The sequence below is a fragment of the Alligator sinensis genome, unplaced genomic scaffold (assembly GCF_000455745.1).
Source record: "Alligator sinensis unplaced genomic scaffold, ASM45574v1 scaffold194_1, whole genome shotgun sequence".
NCBI classification, from domain to species: domain Eukaryota; kingdom Metazoa; phylum Chordata; order Crocodylia; family Alligatoridae; genus Alligator; species Alligator sinensis.
In genome coordinates, this window is record NW_005841945.1 from 1,462,575 (window position 1) to 1,478,627 (window position 16,053).

General features: G+C 41.9%; 1 protein-coding gene across 1 annotated transcript in view; it reads right to left on the minus strand.

Moving 5' to 3' along the window:
* The window catches only part of GRID2 (glutamate ionotropic receptor delta type subunit 2), a 1,378,694-nt gene that overhangs the window by 556,196 nt on the left and 806,445 nt on the right, over positions 1-16,053 (minus strand). The window contains exon 4 of the mRNA XM_025199482.1: positions 12,052-12,257. Within this exon, the coding sequence (XP_025055267.1) occupies positions 12,052-12,257 (206 nt within the window). The remainder of the gene's footprint in view (positions 1-12,051; positions 12,258-16,053) is intronic.

Below are 16,053 nucleotides of genomic sequence, written 5' to 3' on the forward strand. Positions count from 1 at the left end.
AATTGGGGGGAGCTGGGGGAGCAGGTAAGGCCAGTGGGGGTCCCCCCATAGTCCGCTCCCCTTCCTCTAGCTCTCCCAACCCCTTACTTACTTACACTGGAGCCCTGTTGTTGGCACGCTGCCTGCCCTGCACAGGCAGGCAGCATGTTTCAGCACCAGGTCAAGGGCCAACCATAGAAATGCTCTGGCAGCCAGAGTGTCTCTGTGGAGGACCCAGCCTCTGGTTGACTGAGGGCACGGTCCCAAACTGCCCTGCTTTTTTTAGTTCGGTTTTTTTTTTTTTTTTTAATCCTTCTAATTTTCATAGACGTAGGGTCAGAAGGGACCTAAGTAGATCATCAGGTCCAACCCCCTGCCATGGACAGGAATGAACACTGGGCTCATATGACCCCTGGTAGGGTTGAGCTCATATGACCCCAGCTAGGTAATTATTAAGCCTCCCCTTAAAGACCCCCAAGGTAGGAGCCAGCACCACTTTCCTTGGAAGTTGGTTCCAGATCCTAGCCACCCTGACTGTGAAGTGGTGCCTTCTAATGTTCAGCCTGAACCTACTCTCAAACAATTTATGGCTGTTATTCCTTGTTACTCCAGGAGGTGCTTGGGGGGAACAGGGTCTCTCCCATTACCCGCTGGTCCCCCAAGTAAGTTTATAGACGGGCACCAGGTCCTCTCTCAGCCTTCTCTTGTGAAGGCTGAACAGGTTCAGGTCCACTAGCCTCTCTTCATAGGGTCTGCCCCACTGTCCCCAGATCATGTGAGTGGCCTTCCTCTGGACCCTCTCAATACTAGCCACATCCCTCATGAAGTGCGGCGCCCAGAACTGGACACAGTACTCCAACTGTGGCGTGACCAGTGTAGCAGAGGCAGAGGATCACCTCCTTGGTCCTTCTTGTAATGTATTTGTGGATGCATGACAAGGTGCGGTTAGCTTTACTGATAGCATCCTCACATTGGCGGCCCATGTTCATTTTGGATTTGATAATGACTCCAAGTTCCCTTTCTGTCACTGTGCTTTCAAGAAGGGAGTTCCCCAGCCTACAGGTATGCTGCTGGTTCCTACTGCCCAAATGCAGTACCCTGCACTTGTCAGTATTGAATCCCAACCTATTCTCATTAGCCCACTCCTGTAACCTGTCTAGGTCTAGTTGTATCCTGCCCCTCCTTTCTAGCATGCCCACCTTGCCCCAAATCTTGGTGTTGTCAGCAAATTTGAACAGGGCGCTTTTCACCCCCTCGTCCAAATCGCTAATAAAGAAATTGAACAGTGCAGGTCCGAGGACCGAGCCCTGGGGGACTCCACTGCCCACATCCCTCCAGGTCAAATATGACCTGTCCACCACCACTCTGGGTGCAGCCCCTCAGCCAATTTGCAATCCATCTGAATGCATAGACATCAATCCCAGTTGCTTAACTTTTTAATGAGAATTGCTAGCAGGAGGAACCTTTTCCTGTTCCTGCACATGCCTCTTGCAGCATCTCAAAGGGGTTTGAGACGCTGCAAGAGGCACATGCAGGCTCATCTGGACATGCCCAATGAGTAAAATCAACCCCAAGGAGCAGAATATCCAACGAGGTTGGACAGAAGATGGACGAGACAAGATGAGAGGCTCTGACAGTGGAAGACTTCCTTTTATCCTCAGAAAACTGCCATTTCTAACTTTCAATACAAAATTACTAATATGCTATGATAATTATAGTTTTATAACAATGACAATATATGTTACATGAAAGGGAGATGAGTTGTAATAAATAAGAATTCAGGGTCAAATGTTCAAAGGCACCTATGTGACTTAGAAACCTAAGTTTTATTTCAAAAGCAATTTAGATGCTATTTAAAAAATATTAGATTTCACAGGAATCAGTTAAAACCGATTAGCCGTGTTTGAGAGGATGAAACTTTTAAACAAGTAGAAAAGCTGAAAAATGCCTAAAATGTCCACTTCTCAAAATTATCTAATATTATCAACTTTTGCACTGTACAGGCCACTGAAATCCAAGCATTTGCCTTTGGGTAATTCTACAAAGTGTCTGAACCATGCTAGGAATTGGTATACTGAAGACAGCATATTTCATCCCCATGCACAGAAACAGAGGTAATGTGGACACTTTACAGGGAGTGGAACTAGTCACACACCATATACCTGAGACAAAGTGCTGACTTCTCAGCATATCATGGTTACAATGCAGCTATATTACATCTATTTCAGGTTTTAGCATGCACAGAATGCACTAAACTTTGGTGCTCCCTAGAATACTCTGAAGCTAGCATAAATATGCCCTTTGAGAGTACAGTCCTCTTGTGTGTCAACATGGTTGTTTAACAAAAAACAAAACAAAAACAGTTTAATTCTTAAAACCGCAGCATACACTGAACCCAATCCTGTTTCCAATGACAACATCAGGAATTTTGCCCAGACTTCAGGAAGAGCAGAATCAGGTCCATCATCTTTGCTTTCTTTCCTTCTTTCTTTCTTAATCTTTATTCCATCAAATACAGTTCATTCGATGTGATTATTTGAGAATCAATGTTGTTTCCCAGAGAACAGAAACAGATAGGTAAAAAAATAATTTCCTTTATAAAATCACAAGTCCAAATGTCAACATGATACCCATATGAAGTTCGTGAAATTCAATGAGCAAAAACATCTTGGTATAAAGTGAAAAGACAGACCTCCCATGAACTTTGAATAAATAAAAGGTTGGATAAACCATGGGCAGAAAAAGTTGACTTGTCTGCTGTGACTCCGTAAATAGATATTTACAAAGAATAAGCTTGCCTTGAGTGCTACAGATCACTAAAGCAAATCCTTTCCATTCTTCCTGCAGCTCAGAAATAAATGATTCTAGACTTGTTACATGTTTAGAGATAGTGCTGAAACCTTGTAGAAGCATAACCTTGCCACTCAATAAAAATTATATCCTTTAGTATTTATTTAATATTTATTCAAAATACTCCACTCTCTCTGAAAACAAGGCACCAAAAAAGCTGGATATTCACTACCTTTATCAGTATAATTTTATAAAATATATGCTGCTACCTTTTATAATTATGGGGAATATTCAAAATAGCGTGGCAGAGATGAGTACCATGATGGCATAAATCTTTTAAAATACTCACTTGACATGCATTCATCCCCTCTCCTGCCCCTTCAACAAACACAAAATTCATAAATTGGAGAGACTTATTATTCAGTTTCCCCTGAACATTTTAAAAGTGCATTTATTAAGCAGTTACTAATTTATGAAGGCTGCCATGTATACCATTTGAATCTTTCCAACCAACACCACCCTTATCATGGAACCAACATGTATCAATAGACAGTGGCAGAATTATAAGACACTTTAATTTGCCAGGTTCACAAGGTGAAATGTAGGAAGTAAAAAGCATGCACAGCTAATAGCAGTAATATCTAACACAGTTATATATGATTTTAATTTCCTTATCTTGAGGGTGAACAGGAACAAATAAAATAACTTATACACAGGATAATACTTTGGAAATGTCCATACGTTTCTCTTACAAGCACAGCCAACAGTGTTTTTTGGCTGCAGTTCTCACATTTAAAATTAGCAATTAGCTTTGCACATCATCTATTTTAGACATATTTTCATAGACTACAAAACTATAAACAACTTCACATTACAGGCCCACAACTGCATTGTCTATGACAAAAACACTTAGGCTAGGTACAGACTTTCAAAAAGCCCAAGGCAGAATCAATCTAAGTTATACAGTTTTCTGTAAGTGGTATTGTTTAGATTGGTAGTGAACAGAACACACATTCACTTTTTGGTGGAGGAGAGGGGGACAAATCTTAGACCATTTTTAAACCAATCTATGTATGCTGAACTTCTTTTCTGATACAGGTATAGACCAATTTCTGATCACTTATACCGGTAAAAGTGTAATGTCTGTACCTGGACGGTTCAGTCTCTGAAGGTGCTGAGTATTCTAGACCAGTCCTGAAGAATAGTTATGTGCTTAACTTTAAACCTGTGAGCAAGTTCACTGGGATTGTTTACAGTTAAAGCACCTGTTTAAGTGCTAGCAAACTCAGAGTATTGCAGGACTGAGCCTTGGAAGTTAAATTATGACTTTTTGAACTCATCACTTACAACAGAATTAACAGGCATTTGTAAGGATAGAAAACATTAAAGCCGAGTAAACTGTGGGGACTGGAGTTTTCCCAAGTTTATGACAGAGAACATGATCTAATGGGTGGGCCATGAGCCTCAGATAAAGACATTTTGGAATTCTCAGACAGGCTCTGTTTCTACCATGAAATGCTAAAAAGCACACTGTTTCATTTTCTTTACCACTAGAACCCTTCCTCACAATGATAATATTATTTCATGCTTGGTTTACTGAATCCTGGTTTTGTTTAGGCTATCTGATTCTGACCGGCTAAAATAATCTTCAATTCCTAACCTTCCAAACCCATCACCTGTTCCATCTAGCTCTTCATCTCTTTGCACAGAATACCAAACCATCCATTCTCTCTGTGAATGGGGCAGCAGTTTTACTAACCATGGACTGGAAATAGAGCTCTAAGCCTCAGATCTTTTAAGGCCCCTTATCTATAGGTTTATCTGTTATCTGCCCTAACCATTTAACGAACGCTGTATTGTTCCCCACAATTGTTTCTCTTCCACACTGTTCTTTTTGCTAAACAGGATAGAAATCACATTGTTCCCCTCAGTTCTCTTTCCTTTTTGTATTCTGCCTAGATGAGCAAAGCTGATAATCCTGTATAAGCTATAGGACCTTTACCTTGTCACACTCTATTTTAAAACTTTGTCATACCCTGCTCATCTCTCCTTACTTTTGAACCCTCACTTTAACAGCTACATCCCATCTACTTCTCGCCTTGCTTTACCCTTTATGCCTTTCCTCACAATATTATCTATTCCATAAAGGGCATCTGGGGCACATCTAGGCCCACTGGTTCTCACTTTCTCGCCTGTAAATGGAAATCATCCTGCTTTATCATCATTCTCAAAAGACAGTTGTATGGAGCAGCCAGTTGATACCTATACAGAGCTCCAAAGATATAACATTGCTACATACTTGTCAAGAGCAGCAAGGCAAGAGAAAAAAAATCTTATAAACTTTTTTTATATATAATTTATAAATGTTGACGTCATGATTGCAAACTCAACAGATTTGAAAAAAAAAGCTAGCTAGAAAGCAGAGATCAGCATAGATAAAGCAGAAATGCTTTTTTTGTTTTAAGGAAATCAAAGTGCTTTTATTTAAAAGTAAAAAAAAAATATCAGAGGGTCAGAGGAAAGATAAATTCTACCTCAAGGCATCTCCACTTTGCAGGCTGCCAATTTACACAGGTCTGTGTGTGACTATTTACTTTGGAAAGGCTGTTGCTTGCACAGCAATCAAGCCAACGTTTACTATAGCTGAGAGTGGTTGAATGAACCCCGGTTTCAGCTGAACCAAGAAAGGGGTTAGCCCTTTTGGTAGCTCAGTAAAAAGAGCTGAAACTGGAAAGCCTGCTGTAGATATCAGTCCAGGCAGGGCTGACAGCTAAAGCCAATTAGGTATTTGAGTCAGCAGCTGTAGCTCAGGGTATACAAGCTATAAAAACCAAGGGCTTGTCTGAATATGCAATTGTTCCTGATTAACCATGTGTGGACACACTTAGGCTTCAAAGAGATGTTGCACTTGACATGGTTTTGACTGGTCTGGATTTAGGCAGATCAAAACAGGAGTGGCACATCCATTTACATAAGCACCCCTTTCAGGTTTCACTACTGCTCCTCTGCCAGTTGGTGGCAGATAAGAGCACACAGACTGGCCAGTTTGTTAGGATAACCTTATACATGCATACCATAATGTCCAGAAAAGAAGCAATAGCATGTTTTGGCCCATGTACCTTGGGTGGTTCTTGAAGTGAGACAAAGGACCTGTATGTCTGTAGGGTCACAGAACAAAACACTTTCTCCCTAGATGAATATGATGTCTAATTACAAGGATTGTGCAAAGCAGTCAATATTCAATTGGGATTCAGCTGATTTGGGGGACAGCAATTTGGATCACTGTACTGAGTTGATTTGGTTAAATCAGATTCAATCCAATGTCTACATTGAGTCCATGAGTTTTTTTTGTTTGTTTGTTTGTTTCTTTTATCAAGGAGGTTGATGAAGTGCAGTTCATAGGCTCATCTATGAAAAGTGTTTTGTAAATTCAAACAAGCACTGAACCTTGCTAATCTCATCACCAGAAGCCAACTTCCCACAACCCAGAACACATCGAATGGATCCAGACCATGCCACAACAAGAAATACAAAACCTGCCAACATATTTTCAGTGCCCCCACAATTACTACACTCCACAACAGAACCATCACCATTCCTGGATCTTACAGCTGCACCTCCAGAAACATAATACATCTTATCCAGTGCACCAAATGCCCTGATGGTAAATACGCAGGAGAGACCAAACAACACCTGCATCCACTAAAGACAAGAACACTCGACAACCAGTGGGGGCACATTTCTCACAAGAAAACAACTCTCTCTCCAATCTCTCAGCCCTGTTCCTCAAAGGGAATTTACAAAACATCATTTGTAGACAAGCCTACAAACTTCACTTCATAAATCTACTAGATATAAAAAAATCATAGACTCAATATAGACATATATTTCTGGGTGTAGCCCATGCCTTGCAAATGGCTTTCTCCAGCAAGGACTTTGTGTGTGCGTGTATGCGTGTGTGCGCGTGCATGCGTGCGCACATGTGTGGTGGCTGGAGGTTATCAGGTGCCCTCTACCCATGTTTCACCAGGGAGGTTAGTGGTCCTGGCCTTTCCTGGGGCTGCCACACTACCGGCAGTCCCACCAGGCCCCCCCTACCCTGGCAGGGTACAGTTTTAGGTCATGCCTAGGGCCTGGGGCCTCCTCCTTCCCCATAGCCCCAGTCCAAGTTCATCTTGGCACATGAGCTCAGCAGGGAGATGTTTTTCCCCTGCTGGCTGGTGATGCAATGAGTGCCACCTCCAGCTCTGAGAGTGGGGCATTAAATGGTAGTGAAAGCAACTAAAGAAAGGAAATAGGTACAGAGTGAAGAGGGTAGCACTCACTTTGTCTGCATGTGGAGCTTGGGGAACCCCAGCAGTGGAAGGTTCACTGTCAGGAACACCAACTGCTCCACCAAACCAGGATCCAAGGAGGTGAGGTGGGGTGTCACAACATCCCCAGCAATGCTGAACACCCTTTCACTTGGAACATTGGTCAGTGGACAGGACAGGTGTTCCCGGACAACCACGGCCAGATCCTGCCACATCTGGTTGCGGACTGCTCAATAGGCCAGATGCTTCCCTTCACCTTCGGGTTGCACATGCTTGCCAGCACATGGACCGTACTGGACCACAATGAATGAATCTCCTTGCCCTGGTTGATTTGCCTTCGACAATGCTGGCAGGCAGCATACCTGGGATCATCTGCCAACTCAAAATGATCCTACTATCCCCACTCCCCCACTTCTGTGTTGAGGGTGGGGATCCTGCCTTATCCCCCTCCTCACCAGGCAGACACACAACAACAGGGGAAGCTGAGCCACCTGCCCCCACAACTTCCTCCAAGGTGCCTTCTGGAGAAGGAGACTTGCCTCTAGGGGAACTTTGAGGGGTGTGGAGCACAAACTCAGATCCCCACCCCCTTCCCCAGATTTTCCCTGGCTATGGCATTCAGCTCCCCTACTTCCAGATCCAGCTCCTCCTCTGGCACAGGGAGCCTGAAATTGGGATGGAGGAGACCATCATGCTGGTGCTAGTGGCTATTTCTGGTGTTAGTGGAGGTGGTGCAGAATAAGGTACTGCTCCCACCTCCTTGCTCCCACTGGCAGCGGAAGACTCATCGCTTCCAGGAAAGAGGGTGTGTCTATGTTTGTGGGGGGCAGATTTGCAGCTCTCCCTCTACCCCCTCTAGCCCTCTCCCTCCCCTGCCAGAAGACCTGGCACCTGCCTTTCCAGCGTGCTTCATAATATTTGCTGTGCTGGACAATGTGTGTGTGTGTGTGTGTGTGTGTGTGTGTAATATAACTTGTATGTGTTTAATATGTGTGTGTAATATATCTCGTATCTGTTTAACGTGTGTGTGTGTGTGTGTGTGTGTGTGTGTGTGTGTGTGTGTGTAATATATGTGCTTTCCTGCACAGTGATGGATGACACACTGCCAGGGAAAACACAGCTTTCTTTTTAAAAAGTGTAGGGGGAAAAAAATAACAAGAACAAATAAGAGGATTTTGGGGGAAGAATAAGTTGAAACGAATGGATTGGATAGGGATAAGTAGAGGGATTCTAGGCAAGGGTAGTTAGTAAGGTGTATCCAATCCTTTCCAAGAAGAGAGACTAACAAGAGACTGACTGGGAAGCCAGTATCTTTGACACGCTGTTGCTTCCAGACAGACAGCTCTCAAAAGGCAGAGAAACGCTTCACACACAGCCTTATATACTGTTTCTACATCCCTCCCCTAGAGCACTGTGATTGGAAAAAGCACTCAGGGAAAGATTAGTCACTGGTCAGCTACAGATGTCAATATCAGAGCAGTTTTTCTCCCCCTCTCCACCCCTTCGCAGTTTCTGTTTTTCCTGCAAGACTGCCTTCCAAATCACCAAATCTTTTTCAAATTGATTTGAATGCTTCAAATTGATTTGGAGCTTTTAATGGGTCTCCCAATTTGATTTAGATTTGATTATTCAGCTGCTGAACTGGGCCGAATCTTCACCAAATCGAATCTGCAACTGAAGCTTTGCACACCCCTACTTCTCCCCTACCACTTGCCTCCCCTGCTTCCTACCCCCATGATGCTTCTGCCTCTCCACAGCCATGGGATCCCTTCTCCCCATAGGTCCCCTGACAATCTCACTCCCCCCCACCATTTACCCTTGCTCCAGCAGGCTCCAGGGCCTGGCCAGAGCTGTCATCATTGCTATCAGGCCCTGCTGAGGCTGGAGCAAACATGTGCTCCATGCCCCAGACTGCAGCACAGCCAGTGGAAGAGTAAGAGATGGGGCGGGGGGGGAGAGATAGGTGGTGATGCAGAGGCTGTGGGAGATAGGGAGAAGGAAGGGTGAGAAGTGGTTAGAGGGTGGAGGGCAGGCATGGGGAAGTGGCTGCAGTAGGAAAGAAAGAAAAGCAGAGGTGACAGGGGGGCAGACAGCAGCTGCAGCTCCAGCCTGAATCCTGGGTTGAGGCCAGAGGCACAATAACTGCCTGGCCCCTGCCTCCTTGTACTTGAATCGAAGATGAGGGGTTTTACCCCCATATTAAATGGAAGGAAAAACCCATCTTGGATTTGAGTAAGTACATTAGCTATTGTTAGCAAGAGTTTGTAGTGCATCCCTTTCCCAGGCTTCTCTCATTTGTTCCCCCACCAGAAAAAGAGATTACTGAGGCAACATCTATGTTATACCTCTGTTCTTCAGTTGTTTCATTTATCAAAGCCATTCTGCCAAGAAAGGGAACTCTTTACAAAACTAATTGTCCCTCATGAGAAAACAGCATGAAGGCATGTTTCTCAATGGAGGATCGGTGGGCGGGGGTGGAGGGGAGGGGAGGGGGTTGGTGTGTTGTTTTATTTTGGTTAGCTTCCTTTTTTTTCTAAAATAGCTTTAAAATCTTAGTGACTTTACCTCCAAGAATGGGACCATGACTACTAGAGCACTCCATCACATCTAAACATGGCAAGGTAAAGGGTGACAGAAAGAATGCATGTTTTTTGGATAAATTACATATGCCTTTCAAACACGTTCTCATTGAGTTGCAATACCTACAAATATCACCTTTGCTGCTTTCAGATCTAGATCAAAGATCACTTTTAAAACTTGGCTTTTCTGCAGAGCAAGTTATTAAAAAGTAGTAAAGACACCTCTGTGCCTGCATTAGGGAAAAAAGTATGGAAGGGTTACAGTATAGGGATATCTCATCCATTTTAACTCTTATACCTTCTAAAACACTCCGATTCTGCAACGATGGGTAGAATATAAATAAACAGATATTGTGACATTCATATTAGTTACAGGCAGCAGAGTCTTGAAGTTGTAAGATGACATCAGAATATCTGACAAAAAAACTGGACAGTGCCAGTCAAAGCCATATGTTTGAATTCACATAAACAGAACATCTTAGACCTTTAAGTGTCAAATTTTCAAAGCCCCATGCAATGGGTTATTTAATGTGACTTCTATCTAATTTATCATGGTTGCATGTCTAAATGAGCAATAATTCAAGGAGTTTGGATAATTACTTTTCTAAATGGGAATTTATACATATAGTTATACAAATGTGTATAAATATCCTTATAGGCATGCACTTTTGTGTGCCTAATTGATGTTTCCATTTTAATATGGACATCTTATTGTGCAAGGTACTAAAATGCTGTACCCAAAAGTAGGTCTTTTTTGTATAATCTTAGAAATCAGGATGCCTGAATCAATGGCAGCACACAGACAAAACTAAGGTTACTTAAATTTTTAATTTAATATTTTTGTATCAATTATATTGCTGACAAATAAATCCAACCTGAAAGAGATTAATGTTAAATCTAAGAAAAAAGGTTTATTTTGGAAATGGGAACATGACATTCTGAATCATGAATTGATGGGAATACGGTTGGATTCCCCAAAATGTCTATGTAGTTTGGGACAAACCTTCTACTAAAAGACTGAAAGCTAATGAGACTCAGTTATGTCTACACTGCTACAGGACTGAACTATAGACAGTTACAGTGACATGTGGCATCCCTGCTTCACAGGTGCTACATCAAAAGATGCAGTGTAGCCACTCAATACTGTATTATGTGTACACTAATAAATTCCATTGTATGCTTGTTGGAGCGCTCTCTGTGTTATAGCCAGAACAGCTGCATTACATTCTTTTCAGAGTATAGCATATGGAGTGGAATTTCATGCTTCACTGCATCTTTCCTTAACATGTTCCTTCAATAGCGTAGGTATGCCCATAGAGGCGTCTGAAAATCCTACCCATCCCATGTCAGGGGTCAGCAACTTTTGGGGTGGTGGGCCAGAATGGCCCAGCTCATATCCTAGAAAGCGGGCACTAGGACCTGGCTGCTGCTGTCAATGATGCTGCTTTTCCCTACCACCTGGATGCAGCACAACACAGGGAAGCTCCCAGATGAACATTGCCAAAGCTCTGTGGGTTGGGTCCAATAGCTTCATGGGTTGTATCCAGCCTGCTGGCTGTAGGATGCTGACCCCTGACATATGCCATTTAAACAATCCTTCAATTGTTACATGTTGATGACTGCAAAAAGTAGGCCACAAAGCCTGCTCCTCTACAGAATTATCATCAAATTAGTCCAATCTCTAACAGCTCTGTATTTTATTAATATTTCCCTCCTACTTTTCAGTGCCAAAACCCCAACCCATCCTGGCTCCCCAATTAAAAATATATTGTTTTACTAGAATAAAAGAAGGGGAAGGGGGAATCTCAAACCAAAAATCAACATCCATCCCACAAAAACAAAAAACTTTAGCAAATTACATTTCAACCAATAATCCAGTTTGCTTAAATATGTCAATACCACTGCATTCCATTATTTTACAATTCTTCAGACATGTATTTTTATTTGACTTAAAACTATTTGCCCATGAAAATCAAATAGATCATAGCTAAGCTTAATTTAATAAAAAGGCCTACATATTTCAATGTAACAGTCAGGTAAAACAGTCATCTCCATAAGTGTGATTAAAAAAAATAATTATTTTCAGGATTAAAGTGGATACTCATGAGTGAATGTATCAGAGGAAAATGGCAATGCAATATCCATAAATGTTAAGAAGCTTAGAAGTTTAGTTTTTTTGTATGCTTCTGAATTATTTTTCTCGTGGAAGATGAACTCTCAGCCTGAACCTAAAAATTAATTCTAGTTTTGGCTTTAAAGAGAGAGCCTAGCTTATTATGCATGTACATACTTTTTATACTAAAAGTCATGTCAAATGGATCTTTTGACCAAGGCTTCTAAATGGTAGCAAACAGATTTAGGAGGGGGAATTACCATTTTAAATCACTTACCTCTGTAATGAAGGACTTGGCTGTTGATGGATTCATTACAAGAATGGCCCTCCTCAGAGTGTCCCGGTAGCGATTTAGTTCTTCTATTCTCATGGTGGCAAACAGCCCCGTGATCATTTTATTGATGTTGTTCTCTACTTTCTGCAGTGCTACATCCATTCCCTGCTGAGACACTTTGTCCAAAAACTCTTGTATTCCACGGATATCTAGAAACATCAAAAGCCCATCAAAATGCTAATTAGCCTATAGAAAGGAGACAAAAAGTATTTGGCTTATCTTGAAGCAGCATTTGATTCTATGTCAGGTAAACCCCAAAGGCCAACTTAACTTAATATTCATTGGAACTGTTCCCCAGCTATGCTTATGACATTTCTTAGAAGTGTAAAAATATGGAAAAGAACTTTTATGCACTGGTTTTGGTTCAAATAAAGGCCATTAGAACCATTTAACAATATTTGTAGTTGCTGTTCTCATTCACTTATTCATATTATTTCCAATACTTACTAGCCCTATAAAACTCTGAGCAGTTTTACACTGAACACATGTGAAGAAAGGGAGAAGGAAGGCTAAGCTATCAGACTGAAACATATCACACCATTCTTTCTTCCCCACCCCCCTTGTTTTTCAGGTGGTGGGGGACTACAAAAGGTGTTATCATAGCAGTACAACTGCTACTGGAACAGCATGGACCTTCTGAATGCCTAAATTTAGTTGCTATGCAGCTTGTGCTAGCCATTTGCCAAAAAAGCTTGAGGATGGAGTCTAAGTTGTATAAACATTTTGCTTCCTTTTTCCCCTCCTTTTTTCCCTAGACACAACCATAACATGTGTTTGTAATTCTACAGTACCTTCCTCAATAGATACAATAGCTGCTGTCTGAATTTAATGTTAAAAAAAGAGAACAAAAACAGGCATTATGTGTTTCCACATAGAAAGTGCTGTAATGAGACTGCTGGCTCATTCTGAGTACACTCTTCCTAAAAACACATAGGGAAGAAAAAATGAAAGACAAAAGCAGGTGCTCAGTTCATCATCCAGTACAGTCTTCCATGACATCCCTTAAATATTGCTGATTGAGTATTTATTGTTTAGTTGACTGATTGGGAGGGTTATTTTTCAGGGGGGGGGGGGTTAGGAGGAAGGATGGCAGTTTATCAAAACCAATGCTATTTTAAGAAACGTGAGTTTTGATGGAAAACGTTTCTCAGGTCCAGGATGGAGTTTACAGTCAAAACTACAGAGAGGTCCCATGATCCCAAGCACTAGCTAGCAGACAGAAATATTGTTCAAGTCCCTGATCTGCCATGCCATTCTCCCATACTGGGAGACTGCTCTGACCACTGGCCTATCAACTATTCTAATGCAAGTTTCCCTCTTGCTGGAACTGTTCCACTTTGCATAAATAAATTGGTGCATGGAGGTGAAGGTGACTTTCATCCATGGACTATTGGCTGTTTTGGGGGAGGTATATCTGGAGGTCTTCAGTTGGAAGTGTTCTACATTGTATACATATAGATTAACTGGGCCAGAGTTTACAAGATTTGGCTTTGGAGCACAAAGTTAAACTTGGTCCCATATGCCAGGCAATCATCCTGACCACTGGCTGACCTGGAGTGGTTCTTTCTTTGTCAAATGCCATTCTGGACTGAAAAAACTTTCCCCAAAACATGTTTTATTGAAGCTTGCTATTTTTCCAGAATAATGGTTCTTTTCTTGTTTTCTTTGTCTCTCATTTTTTATTAAAATAATTCAAACATCTTGGTAGCCTCCTGATATAGGAGGAGAACATTTTTGAAATCTCCAAAAACGTGAGCTAGGCAGTCTATATCCTCTCCATCCCTACTCTTGAACAAGAAAAGCAATTGACATTCAAAAGACAGAAATCAGGTTTGAGTTAAGAGCTGGAAGCACTGTGGAAGCTGGAAAGAGCCAGCTGGCAATGGACAAGCAGAACATAGTCTAACAGCTGGGACAGAGGCTGAATGGAAAGCTATCTGGGGAATAAGCTTGTTGCTTCCTGAGAGGCAGCAGGATGTAAGAAGCAGCCTGCCAGTAGGAGGCATTTGGTTAGCCTATATCCAGATGTTGTGTTGACAATGCAGTGGGGCCCTGTAATGGATGTTAGGAATATTCAAAGCCTAATAATTTTATAAATGTTTGATGCATGGGCTTATTTAGCAGTTGTTGCAAACCTACATGGGTAAGATGAAGAATAATTTCTACAGGAATTAAAATTCATGGGGGAAATTCATGCAAATCCCTAATACTTAATGAAGTAGAGAGGAAAACATTTTTGAATGCTTACCACGGCATTCCCAATTGCTGCCTGGCCACAGGATATCTCTGTCATTGCCTCTAAGAAAACAGAACTGCAGTTACTGAATATCAGTCCTGCTGAGCCAAACACGATATATTGGAAAGGACTGCTGTTGGATTAAGGTCAGGTCAGTAGTCCCCTTGGATGACTTCCTGACTGCCCTGTGCAGATCAGTACCCAGTGAGAACACTGCATGTGTTTAAGTTTAAAGGGTGTTCAGTATCTGCCTTTAGGTCAAGATGTGATCAGTATGCTACAGATTGGGGTATCACAGCAGGTCAAGGACCCTATAAAGAAGGGCCTAATATTAAATTAAAAGGTACAGGGAGCCAAAACAGCTTGCTTTCTATTGTAAGCAACAAAACACTGAAGAACAGAAGTACAATCTCTATGAGAGAACATGCACTTTATCTTTTTCCTCTTACGAGGTTATACTAAATTGAGAACATGATGGCTACCAGCCCCACAGAAAACATATTTCTTAGATATATTAAAATGTAATTAAAAGAACAAGTAATGTAACAGTTCATAACTAAGTATGCCACAAGTCATTTAACAGAGCCAGTCTTGGAAGCAGGCCTATTGTAACATTACTGTTCTGTAAGCTGGGCCTTTATGAATAAAATGCAAGGGATGGGAGACAAAGAGAGGAACCCAGGGCTGCAGTTAATCTATTGAGATCTACTTCAGCAAAGTTAGAAATATGTCTAAACATTTGGAGAATAATTTTACCACTGATAAAGTACAAGCTCATCCTAAAAATAAAGTTTCATGAGACAGATGCTAATTACAGCTTCTATTTAATGTCTAAATCAGGAAAATTAAATTCAATCTAATCAGAGATGTTAGATTTTTTTTTGGCACTTCAATGCTAATTTAAACTGTAACAAGATTATTTGTACTGTTACAAACATGTCTAGTTTTATGCAAATGGTAAAATTACTGTCTCACTTTAACCCCCCAAGCTCTAAAGCTTTGCATGTTTCCCATGTTTCTCAGGTTATGTTTATATGGCACAAGGGAGCACTTTGCAGAGATACCTGAGCTAATTTTGCATATGCTAGTACTGGAACTAGCAGCAATATAGCCACAGCTCTGCTACACTTTGCTAGGCTAATTAGCCTCACTAAGAAGCAAGACTTATTAGCCCAAAGGAAGCACCATGTTAACACAAGTTTTTGGCTTCTGCTCTGAAGCTAACATGTGGAAAACCAGGTCAAGCATCTCTGTATAGTACTTCCTTGCACCATACTGAATATGGTCTGTGAGCTAACACTTTACACCTTTACCAGTAGCTTGGGATATTGTTGCATGGGACTGCACTGTGTTGTGTAAACATAGTGTGACAGAACACCCTTTAGGGTATCTGTCATTTTAAGGGCTGGAGAAGGGAGCTGCCAGGTGGCTAATGGAAGTGGCTATTTTGGGAGAGCTCTGTTATAAGAGCAGAGCATTTTGAGAGCTGGGAATATCATTGCCTGATAGAGCTCCTCCCCAGGAATATCTTGAAGGTAAGGGTGAGGCTATGGGGAAGGAGGAGGCCTCAGTGGCCCTGGGCATGACCAAAAACTGCACCCTGCCAGGATAGGGAGGCCTGGTAGTCCTGCCTGTGGTGGGACACGGCCACTCAAATACCAGGACCAAGAACCTTGGCAGGCTGGGGCACTTAAACCCCTGCCCCCATC